Genomic DNA, 12,896 nt, shown 5'->3' with positions numbered 1-12,896 from the left:
TAGGACTTCATCGCAGTACTTCTGAGCCGTGAAATTCCCGTTCGGGAAGAAATGGAGATGTGTTTTACTTTGGACACTTATACCGCCCCAGACCATCACAGACCCACCGCCATGTCGGTCGTGTTCGGACACGTTGGCTGTGTGAAAGTGCTCATTTGATAGTCTCCACACCTAAGCACACTTGTCTGTGAAGTCGAGACAGAAGCTGGACTTGTCTGTGAACAGAAAAGGAATTCGGTCTCCGATAGTCCATCTTGCATGATCGCGGGATCATGTAAGTTTAGCCTGAGCATGCCTACCGATCAAGGAAATCGTCACTCAGGTCTACGGGCCCTCAGACCTGCCAGGTGAAGTTAGTCCAGTAAAGATAGTTGTTACCCCAAAATAATTGCAACAGAACTTTTTCTTTGTTTTTCATACAGATTTGACTTTGTTTTATACAAGGAAAAGAGTCGCCACAAATAAAAAAAAATGGGTATGTGTTTTTCTTGACCCCAAAAAATCAGAAAAATAGGGATATTTGCATAATTTGCCAACTTTGAAGCCAAATATAAACTTACATGGGTATCATGAGATACTAGAAAATTAATGTATGACAAGAACGTTATAAGGACATCACAGATTGCCAAAAACCTAAGTTTAAATCAACACAGGGAAAAAGTGTGACAGCATGAAAATGGCATAATTATGTCCTTGTAACAGCCAAATATGCTTTTGTTGGATTGTTAAGATAAAAAAATGTTATCATCAACAATACCATTGATACTCATTTTAGTAGAATCTTTTAAAATAAAACTTATTGATTAAAGTCTTTAAAAGTAAAACATTTTACTTTCAATATCTGAGATAACATGGTTGCTCAAAGTTGGTCTTTAGGCCTTTTCCAAGGTAAGATATTTTGTCCAAATTGAATAATATGTCTCTTTTTTATTCAATAATTTTTCAGTAAGTACCGTCTCAAGTGTTAAGATAGTTATCAATTCAGATTCTATGTAGGCCATACTCACCTTAAAGAGACAACTATATCAAGATATCCCCATATATAAAAGGAGTGAGGTTGATCAAATCCTAATTTAGTGCCAATTTGACTAAACTTCTATAACTGGCCAAGTCCTTAAGTTGAAATATCAACAATGGGAATATCTATTTTATTACTAATCAGATTGCAAAATCCTTTGGATGATATTACCACCATAATTGAGCGTTCTTTATAAACTGATATTGAAGTTTTTTTTGGTCATTTTTTCATTTTTCCATAATGGAACCGGATGGGAGTTACGTAATTTTCAATGAGATAAAGGAATAAAATAAAAGTTCAATTTCAATTTTACAGCTAAAAATCAACACAGCTCTGATTTATTTACTGGCAAAATTTTATGTTAAACGAATAAAGCATATTCGAAAAATTAAGATTTTTGTATTGAGGATTTATGGACTTAGACATATTTTGGTATTCAGCCAAATTAACGTCATAGGAAGTTTTTACTACTAAATAAGATGTGCATATTTACACCGTTTTTACATCAAATGATCAAAATAATAAGTACAATGTATAAAAAAGGATATGACATATTTGGAAGCATTTGCTTTTTTATTTTCCGAAATATTAATTACCAAAATGGATGTTTCGCCAAAAATCTACGTACATGTATAAAAAAACTTCAGATTGGCACGATTAGTCAATTTGACAGGTTAATATTTAGTGTTTTTTCCTAGTTTATGTATGATCGGTCATGCATTAATATCAAAAAGTCATTCTTTAAGACATAAAACATAAATTGATATTGTTCAGTGTAAGATTTTATAAATGTTTACATCTAAAACGGTAATGCTAGCTAAATTCAAAAGGTTTTGAGCCGTTTTCATCCTTCTTTATTTCTTGGATTGACAGAAATTTCAACTTATTTGTACTAGCCTAAAGTTTGTCTTACTATATACCCGATTTAATATTTCAAGTATTGCAAAAACAGCAAATACTGTTTTTTAAAAGTGGTCAAACGTGTGATTTCTTTATATTTTCCTATTTTTCGGGTGTTGAAAAACCGACTTTCCGAACATATGATTTTTGGCGACTTTTTTATGGTAAAATACTAAGATCCTCCAACCCCAAAAGCAGAAAACAAATTCTATTGCAATTATTTGGAGGTTGGGGCTCTATTTTTCGTATTTTTACTGGACTAAGTCTTTTATGAAATGATTGCGTGGATATTCGAGTTTTAGTGGCGTTTATAAAGTCGTTTCGTAGTGACGTAGCATTACTAAACCTTTGACTACGAGTTTCAAATGGAAATTGTCGAACGCGTGGTCTGTTCTGCTCGTTCCTTGGATATAAATCCGATAGAGCACATGTAAGACATAATACAGGAATCCATTATTTCCGGCGTACACCAGCCAAGGTCACTGCAAAAACATGGAACGCCCCTGCAAGAGAAATGGGCATCCATCCAGCAAAACCGGAAACGGGACTTAATTGCTAGCATGCGTCGGCGATGTCGCAGTGTTATTGAAGCTAGGGGACGTCACAAAAGATACCGAAATGAAATTAACACGAGAAAAGTGTGTTTAACACGTATTTCATTTTCGCTCCCATTTTTGTGTTTTTGTCATTTTTGCTCTGTTTCGCAAGTAATGTTTTGAACACCCGTGAAAATTAAAAAAAAAAATCTGAGACTTATGCTAAGTTTACAGTGCTAATCATCTTTCTGAAGCAGATCAGCTCAACTTTGATATTTCCCTTTGTCCGCTTTACTTGCCTCTGTTTTATTATTTTGTCTCTTGTTTACATGCATTTACAAAATTAATCTATATTATTTTACAATTAATAAATACGTATGTAGGTTGTCCAAGACAAACATACGGATATGGGGACTGCAATGGAGTCTGTTCCGACAACTGCTATCTAAGCAACTGTCACGCTACAAATGGTTCCTGCTTCAGTAAGTATATTAGAGTTTACAAAACCATATATTGACCATGCATATCACGATACCGTCGTAATTGCAGTTTCCGCTTGGTCTAAAACACCCAGCCTTTATAATTATTGCCGTCTTTTTTTCTCAGAATTCATAGTAGATATTTCCTCATAGCCAGTTCAATAATTTCTGTATAACTTTTACTTTCTTTTGGTCTTAATAAAAAAAACAATTATCCACATTCAATATACTTTCATCATATGTGAAGGATTTTGTTAATCCCACAAAAACTGCAGCCATAAAGTACTTTAAATTTCCAAATCAAGGACACTCTACCTTCATACAAAGATTTTTTTATACTCGAACTACAAACTCATAAAGATTCTAGAATTTGATTTAAGTTATAATTATAAATAAACAAAAACATAAAGTAAAAATCAGACATTTTTGTGCTAATTTGTTTCATAAAGCTCTACATTTTTTACATTTATCCATCTTTTGACTTACTTTTTGACTTAATCAAATCGTCTAAGGTATATTCAGCGTATTCTATATAATAGATACATTATGATCGTGCCAACCTGACAAGTGTTCGCTAAATAGAATAAAACATTACGATCCAATACTATCAGCATGATAACGCTAACATCGTATTCTGTTTTGTTCGAATATTTCACAAATATCCCAGTCTGTTTATTGGGACACGTTGATCATTTGTAGGTTGTCGTCCGGGTAAACGGGGAGACCTCTGCGATAAAGACTCTGACAATGAAGGAGGATGTAAGAATACCACTTAGGCCATGGGCTAGGTGGGTCCCACATGCAACCCCCCCCCCCCCCCCTCAAACCTCCTAACCAATATTTTTCTTAACCCTTATGACCCAAGTTGAGATGAACTTCAGGTTTTGACGTTATCAAGATGGCGTCCATCTCGAATTTCACTAAAAAAATGGAAATAGTTATAACATTGACATTTTTCAACCGAAGTAGACAAATGAGGTATCAAAATGACCCCAATAGAACAACAAATTCATATCAGAACCAAATAATCCAACATATGTAGTGATTTTAACGCAGGAAATGAAAAAAAATCGGATTTTAAGCTCAAAAATGGTAATTTTTTAGCAAATTTCTCATATTTGGCTTGACGCAGAAAAAATGTTTTCAAACAGCAAACTATTATTATTTCTAATAAGTTTTTTGACCACTTATTAATCAGTTCAAACACCAACAATAACAAAAACCAATGTTAACATTGTACATGTTCCGAATATGACGTCATCAAAATGGTCGCCATCTCGAATTTCACTAAGAAGTGAAAAATAGTCATATTACATTGACATTTTTAAACTTCAGTAGACAAAAAAGGTATCAAAATGACCACAATAGAACAACAAATACAAATAATCCAATAAATAAATGGCGATTTGTCAGCAAATTTTCATATTTGGCTTGAGGCAGCAGTAATGTTTCTCAACAACAAATTATTATTCGTAATCAGTTATTTAATCTCTTATCAATCAGTAAAAACAATGTATAGAAATGCAAAAGAGAATTATTAGGTTTACAAAACATCTTCGGGTGCGTATAATGGGCACAAATGTCTTTTTTTTTCGAACTCCAAACCGTTGACACTACGGTTTGCTGGTGTATCATTTTACTTAAATATATCATTGAGTATTGACGATTTATAAAAAGAAAAAAAAATAATGTAAAGTTGACAGAAAATCTAGGTATGACAAGTCACAGTTTAACATAATCCGTTTTCATGTTTGAAATTTTGGAGATTAGCAGTGTCTCAAAATATTTTTTACAGCACAACACCTACTGATAGCTTAACAAATGTAACCTAAGCTAAGCCTGTGTTTCCGTTAATATCATTAACAGTTTCCAAAACGTTTGTGTCTTTGAAAATGAGCACATTCATTGTTTATTTCCTATCCATAGCATAAGCAAAATGTCAGATGGTTAATACAGTTTCACATATTTTTTACACTGGTTCTTAATGATAACCATTATCATTGCGTGTGCTTTCTTACCTCACTGCTCCATCCACTGAAGAGACTCGGCATGTCTGGTAGCTGTTAGTCCAAATCAGAGTTTATCTGTATCAAATTCGTCGAAAGCCATAGCTTCGTCTTCAATGTCGATGAGCTGATGTATCACTGTATTACCAGTGTTGTTCTAGCCTGTCATCTTTCATGACCCATCCATGCCAGAGTTCATATCAAGAACAACAGGTTCAGAGATATGGGATCTCCCTCAGATTCTTATATCGTATATGTTGTTTCAGACTTCTCCGACATAAATGGAAATTACACCAGATCCTCATTCTTCGAATGGTGGAATCGGTTCTCCTTTGCACATAGCTTCATAATTCGTATGAAGTACCATTCATCCATCTTGTGGACCCTCGTGCGACCATAAATGGCACAGGTGATATCATCGAGGTCATTAATGAGGTCATAAATGTTAAATGTTTTTCATTGGTCTGACTTTTCCCACTCCGTTGAAGGTGCTGTTTGTGTCACATCTGGTCACATCTGGTGTATGCGGAAAGAGACCATTGAAGACTTTCCAGAAAATAGTTCTCTACAGTGCTTTACAGACTTGACAAATAGTGGAACTTCACTGCAGACCTCATTTATGACCCTAAAGAATTCTCCTGTGCCATCTATGGTCACTTAGGGTTCAAAAGATTGAGGAATTGTGCTTCATACGAATTAAGGAGAACCAGCTCAACCCTTCGCAGAATGTGGATCTGGTGTCTTTTCCATCATGCCGGGGAAGTCTGGAACGTCAAATACGATATGTGAATCACTAGGTTGGAAACAGGAAGAGCCTCCATCCCTGAAGCCGATGTTTCTTATGTTAACTCTGGCCATGGACGGTTGACAAGTTAGAACCATGATGGTAACCAAGTAATTGAATGTCACATCAGCTCATCAGCTAATATATTAGTTGGCGTTTTACTGTAATAATTCATTTTGAGACGCTAATAGGCTACAAAATATCGAACATGAAAATGGATTCTTTTGAAGTCTCACTTTGATATTCAACTTTTAATTCAGGTAATTCGAAAACACCGGGAATCTGTAGTGTCGGTGGTTTGGTAACAAATAACAGTCATATGCCCTGTATACGCACCGATACTGTTTTGTAAACCAAATGATGGTATAACAATAATTCTCTTTTGCATTTTTATATATTTCTGTTGCTGTTTTTACTGATTGACAAGAGATTAAATAACTGATTACGAATAATAATTTAGTATTAGGAAACATTTTTGCTGCGTCAAGCCAAATATGAAAAATTTGCTGAAAATTTACCATTTTTGAGCTTAAAATCTTATTTTTTTCATTTTCTGTGAACAAATCACTACATATATTGGATTATATTTGGTCCTGATATGTATTTTTTTTTTTTTTTTTTTTTTTTTTTTGTGGACATTTTGAAACCTCATTTGTCTACTTCAGTTGAAAAAAGTCATTGTTATGACTATTTTTCACTTTTTAGTTAAATTCGAGGTTGATGTTGTTGTTTAAACTGATTTACAAATTTTTAAAAACTGATTAGAAATAACAGTTTGCTGTTGAAAAACATTTTTTCTGCGTTAAGCCAAATATGAAAAATTTACTAAAAAATTACCATTTTTGAGCTTAAAATCCGATTTTTTTCATTTCCTGCGTAAAAATCACTACATATATTGGATTATTTGGTCCTGATATGTATTTGGTGTTCTATTGTGGTCATTTTGATACCTCATTTTTCTACTTCGGTTGAAAAATGCCAAGGTTATGACTATTTTCATTTTTTAGTGAAATTCGAGATGGCGGCCATCTTGATGACGTCATAACCGGAAGTTTATCCCAACTTATGCAATGTTAACATTTTGATTTGTGATCAGTGGGTCATAAGGGTTAAGAGGTTTGGGGGAGGGGTGCATGTGGGAACCTCCTAGCCCATGGCCTAACTGGATCGTATGACTATGTACAAGTTAATCAATATTAACATTTTATCTATTTTATCATCATTAAGTACATGCAGAAACACCTCAAGTACTAGTTACGCTTCATCTGTCTAGACAATACAGTTGTTTTGCAAATTCCGAATTTTAGCTAGTTCCGAATATTTGATAAATAAAACTCATAATAAGTTTAAACTGTATGATTTTCCATTCATACTTGGAATCTGTTATGTACGTACCTTGACTAATTTTCCTGGCAGCGTTTTGGACGCAATAGTCGTGGTCACTGAAACGCTTTATTACAACATCGCCGAAGTTGTCGTCTGCTGAGAGCGGTTTTGTTAAACATATGTTGTGTCTGTTTTGTTTTTTGTAATATTCAACGTGCTTTCAACTTCATCAGCCATTTAATATCATTTTTATGAAATATATCGCAAAAACAAATAAGCGTGGGAGAGTTATTCCCCTTATTCTGAACTCATAAATCTGTTAAACAATGGCAAAATAGCCCTGTTGTCTTCGGCTGGATAGATGTTGTAATTCCGGACATTGGAAATTAACTTTGGTGTCATTACAGAGTTATGGCATATTTTTACTAAATCCGTTCTCATTTAGTTTAGTTTCGTTTATGGACCAACTTCAGCAAAACCGATATTGAAACCTATTCGGAACTGACTAAACAAGTGTAACAAGATCCTAGCGTTGCAAGTCGTAACCTTTTGGTGGCAGCGGTGGGAATATAGGAAAATGCAAAACATTTTCACAGAACATAATGTATCTAATGCTTCTATGTTTCACTTCACTTGTAGATTTCTGTTTTCGGTGATGTTTGTTCCGTTTTGGTATCATAGACGTTTTTTAAACCTGAGATAATGTGATATATGCTTTTTATAAATTGACTGTAATGGACAGTTCACAAAAATAAGTTGTTTCACTTATTTACCTAGCCCGTGATACTGTGGCTCTGACGCCAGACTTAAACAATACTGAACATGACCCGGCTCGATAACAAATGATGTCGACAAATTTCACCGTTTCATATTGAAGTGCGCTCTGGCCCTACACCAGACATCAATCTGTCACAATGTCTAAGTCTGGTGACAGGGCCAGAGTATCTCGGGCTAGTATATACCTAACAATATACCACTTTAACCGTACCAATTAGATATGTTTGGCATCATGTATAATACTATAGCACAATAATATGCTACGATTTAATTTCGACCATATTATATTCTCTTTACAGATACCAAAGAACAGCAACAGAACATGACGGTTGTGGTAGTCCTTGCAGTAATTGCAGCATTCTGTCTGGTTGCCGCTATCGTCTCCTTTGTAGTAATGCTTCGGTACGTATATATAATACACACCATGCATTCCTTTTGCGGATTTGTACTAGTTTTACCAATATTATCTACCAGAATGCGTTTGGATTTTTTAAATATGGTGAAAGTGACTTTGATGAAAATTCACGCAAAATAGTAAATGCTTGCCTATTACTCTTTGATTTATACTAATTGAACTTCTCTCTTTGTTCTCTTTTTATGTCGATTTATCTCCACCTGGAAGAAATAAAAGTTTGATGGGTTTGATAATGATATAAAACCAATATATACATGCCGATGTCTGCATGTGGATCGATATGGCCGGATGATTTTCCCATAAAATTTAAACATGGCTTGTAGGAGTAAAGCCAAATAAACCCTATATGATAACCATTCATCTAGAATCCATGATATATGGTAAATGTCCGTTTACTTTTGGTCTATTTGATATATATGTGTGTAGTTGATATAAGTCGTATGCGCTTTTAAAAACAAACACTGCTAGTAAGTTGTAATGTGTTTTTGTTTACGTGCCATTTAAAAGACAAATGATGACTGCATGGGGCATTGTTTTAATAATAAAAATGAGTTCAGTTTGTGTTTCATTCCTACTTTCAGATCGATTTACAGTTCAAACGTTTGTAAGAGTGTAGTAATCAGCCTAACGTATTTTCGGTTACAATCCACCCCTTTTACAATGTAATTACCCTCTAGAATGTATATGTTAAGGATACTCATCATATAAGTGTGTACACATTTTCCCTTGTAGATTAAGATCAAACCTCAAAAAAGAGCAGGAAAAGGGTTCGTATTCAAAAATTATTTGTTATTGCAAAGCATGTGTAGACACTCATAAAAAACATCAATACATTCAATGAGTTAAAACTCCTGGTTTCATGGTAAATAATGCCAATGGAAACTCTTGCATTTTTGTTTGTTTGAAAAAATTTCGAACAGGACAAAGCTTCCACAAAGTGATATAACGCGGTCAAAAATTTGGTCTTAAATCAACTGTCGGATCCGTTTTATCAGCGTAAATTCAAATTCATTTCGACCACCCAACACTTTGTAAACAGTTCAAATTCACGTTTATTCATCAGTATCATCAAATATATGCATTTCTTACCGAATACTAATGTCCCCTGTCTTGATTTGCTGAGTTACACAGTAGTTGTTAACGATAGTGGTGATAGATTAACCAAAATGTGTTTGCTGATATCCAAAATTATCCCGACAGATGTTCCATTTCCTGTGCAGACAACCCAAGGGCCGCAACTCTCAAGGCGTGTAAAAAATAGGAGACGTCTGCCGGAAAATATATCCGAAAAAAAAATTTTAATCGCCCAAAATCGGCATTTACATACCGGCCTCTTAATTGCTGTTCTTCATAGGAACACAATTATCTAAATTATAAGTAAATGCACCAATTTTGTATCTAGATATGATAATTAACTGAAATTCAACTTATCGCGACAAATAAAATGTTTCGAAAAAACATAAAACTGTATGAATTCGAATCTTAATTTTCTGAGTCTCTATTCCAATGTCCTTCACATATTAGTAGTTTTATTCTTAATTATACGAGTCATTTTTTCTTCAAAAGTTCACATATTACACATTAAATCATGAGTGTTCTCATGTCACAAACATCAGATTCCAGAAAGAGGCACAGTTTCTGAATTGGTCGTGTCAGAACCGAAGAGGCGGTCTTAACCTTTACGATTCTTACAGCGTCTTTGTTGTCCATGTTAACCTCGAGCACTCGTCCCATGTTCCAAGCGTTTCTCGGAGAACTGTCCATCACTAGCACGAGATCGCCGACTTTCAAGTTTTTCTAAGTTTTAGTCCATTTTTGTCTGCTCTGAAGCAAGGGCAGATACTCCTTGTTCCATCTGGTCCAGAATATGTCAGCGAGATACTGAACTTGGCGCCATCTCCTCCTAACGGAATTGTCCGTTTTCTTGAAAGTTCCAGGGGGAAACCATTCACCGGGTCGAAGTAGAAGGAGGTGATTCGGTGTGAGTGCACGCACGTCATTTACATCGTTCGATAACTTGGAAATTGGTTGACCATTGAGGATGGACTCGACCTCACAAAACAGAGTCTGGAGATTTTCATCGTCTAGCCAGACGGGTTGCTCGCGCATGACTGAATGTAACACCTTTCGGACAGATCTGATTAGCCTTTCCCACACACCACCGAAGTGTGAAGCCGAGGGAGGATTGAATTCCCAATGAATTCCTTTCGCAGCCATGCTGTTGCGAATCTTGTCACTATTAAGCCTCTGAACCTCTTCTCGCATTTCTCTTTCTGTACCAACTAAGTTAGTTCCGTTATCAGATCTTATGAACTCCGGTCTCCTCGACGTGCGATGAATCTTGAATCGCATCAATGCACGAGTCTGTGTCAAGAGAAAACGCTAACTCAAGATGGACTGTTCGCGTACTTAAACATGTAAAGACCAATCCATATCTCTTCACGCAGCTACGACCACGCTTAGTCTCAAGTGGTCCGAAAAAGTCCATTCCGCCTTTGGTAAAGTGTGGTTTGTCGGGAACCAGACGTTCGCGGGGTAGATTGGCCATCTTTTTACTATAAGACGGAGCCTGATACTTTCGGCATATAACGCATCGCGACACTACTCGCTTTATTGACGCGTTCGCTCTGATAATCCAATACCATTGACGAAGTACAGTCAAGATTGAGTTTTCCCCGTGATGTCCAACAGACCGATGTGCGTTTTCAATTAGAAGTTGAGACATTTTCGATTCCTTTGGTAGAATTATGGGGTGTTTCGCGTCAAACGACATATCTGCGCGTTCAAGTCTTCCTCCTTCACGCAAAAGGCCGTTGTCTATGTAAGGATCCAGATCGCGAAGCTTCGATGAACTATTCAAATTCATCTTGAAAGTCTGTTCACTGTACATACCGCGCGAGTGCCATCTCAGATCGGTTCAAAGCATCAATCGTCAGAAACAAAGATTTCACTCGTTTTGGCGCTTCTGCTAGCTAACCTACTTTGTCTATCTGCAAGTATCGCTGTTTCCATCATTTTTTCACGGTTCTGCGTGTTGGATTCAGATGACTTTATACGGTCAATTATGTCTTTTGTCCGTTGCACAGCTGCTTTCAGATTTCCGATTGCCGTTAACATCCATGCGGTGATTCTTTTCAATTTCGTGTAATCCGAGAATCGCGTTAACAGTCTGTTCATTCCCTCACGTGAATTGGTCTTGTCCAAGGATGCTGTGTTCATCTTACGTTTCACTTCCGCGTCATCGTTTTCAATTGTTTTGTCCAGGTGGTACTCTGGCCATTCCGATTTCCACAGAAAGTCTGGTCCGTTGATCCATTGAGGATTCTGTCGAAACTTGCCGATACTCAGACCACGAGAAACACAGTAAACAGGGTTCTCTTTCGTATTGACGTACCTCCACTGATTTTCCTCTGTAGTTTCGCGAATGACCGATACACGATTGGCGACGAAAGTGTGGAAACGCGCGTTCTTATTGGTTATGTATCGCAACACATGTACTGTCTGTCCAATAGAACGTTTCATTGATTGGGTATCTGAGTTCTTCCTTTAACTTTTTACACAGCTAGACGGCCGATAAAGCCGCAGTAAGCTCCATTATTGGTACTGTTACAGTTTTCAATTGCGGGACTCGTTATTTCCCTAGTAGGAAAGAACAATGAACGCGACCGGTTTCGTCGATAAACCGAAGGTAAAACACCATTCCTAGGCCTGTATCACTCGCGTCCGAGAAGCTATGAAGCTGAACTGACGTCACGTTTCCGAATTCACTGGGTTTGTAACACCTTTCAACTTCAACGTTTTCTAGTTCGTGTAGTTGTGAAATCCATGTGTTCCACTTGCGAAGATCTGCGTCAGTGATGTCGTCATCCCAACGTATTCCTTGTTTACACAAATTCTGTAGGTTCGACTTGGCCGTCAAGATGATTGGCGACGCGATATCAAGAGGGTCATAGACCGAGCTGACTATCGAAATGATTCCTCGTCGTGCAGGGGGTTGGTCTTTCACGTTTATCTGAAACCCCAGCGTATCTTTTTCTGTGAACCAATGTACGCCAAAGCACAATCGACTGGTGAATCAGATTCAAGGTTTCGCTGTTTTGATGTCGCGCGGTTTTCCTTTGGGATTACCTCTAGACAGCCGCACTATTACTTGTCCATTTTGTGAGACGGAAGCCTCCTTCCTGTCACAGAGCCGATAGATCGTTGATCTTTGCCTTTTCGTCGGATACGGTTGAAGTCAAGCATTCGTCGACATACATGTTACGCTTGATGGTTTCCGTGGTAATCGGTTCGAACTGATGACCTTTTTCTCCTGACGTGCATTTTAGCGCGAAGTTACAACAGCTCGGAGACGAGGTTGCTCCAAAGAGATGACTCACCATTCTGTACATTTTGGGTTCTTTGTCGAGATTTTCAACAGGCCACCAGAAGAACCTCAAACAGTCTCTATCAATTGGTGGAACGATCACCTGATGAAACATAGCCTCCACGTCACCTACGACGGCCACCTTGTCTTCGCGAAACCGGATTAGAACACCTAACAGTTTATTCTCGAGATCCAGACCTTGGAGGAGCTGACTGTTCAGAGATAAGCCCATGTACGATGCAGAGCAGTCAAATACGACATGGATTTTTTCAGGCTTTTTGGGGTGGTA

General features: G+C 36.9%; 1 protein-coding gene across 2 annotated transcripts in view; it reads left to right on the top strand.

Moving 5' to 3' along the window:
* The window catches only part of LOC138325442 (uncharacterized), a 47,384-nt gene that overhangs the window by 28,189 nt on the left and 6,299 nt on the right, over positions 1 to 12,896 (top strand). The window contains exons 7-10 of one of the 2 annotated variants that reach the window (XM_069271118.1): positions 2,838 to 2,936; positions 3,633 to 3,692; positions 8,126 to 8,228; positions 8,974 to 9,008. In XM_069271118.1, the coding sequence (XP_069127219.1) occupies positions 2,838 to 2,936; positions 3,633 to 3,692; positions 8,126 to 8,228; positions 8,974 to 9,008 (297 nt within the window). The remainder of the gene's footprint in view (positions 1 to 2,837; positions 2,937 to 3,632; positions 3,693 to 8,125; positions 8,229 to 8,973; positions 9,009 to 12,896) is intronic. The other variant, XM_069271120.1, reaches the window with a different exon arrangement.

The sequence above is a fragment of the Argopecten irradians genome, chromosome 6 (genome assembly GCF_041381155.1).
Source record: "Argopecten irradians isolate NY chromosome 6, Ai_NY, whole genome shotgun sequence".
NCBI classification, from domain to species: Eukaryota; Metazoa; Mollusca; class Bivalvia; order Pectinida; family Pectinidae; genus Argopecten; species Argopecten irradians.
The sequence above is the reverse complement of the archived record's forward strand: the minus strand, read 5'-3'. Positions and strand labels throughout refer to the sequence as shown.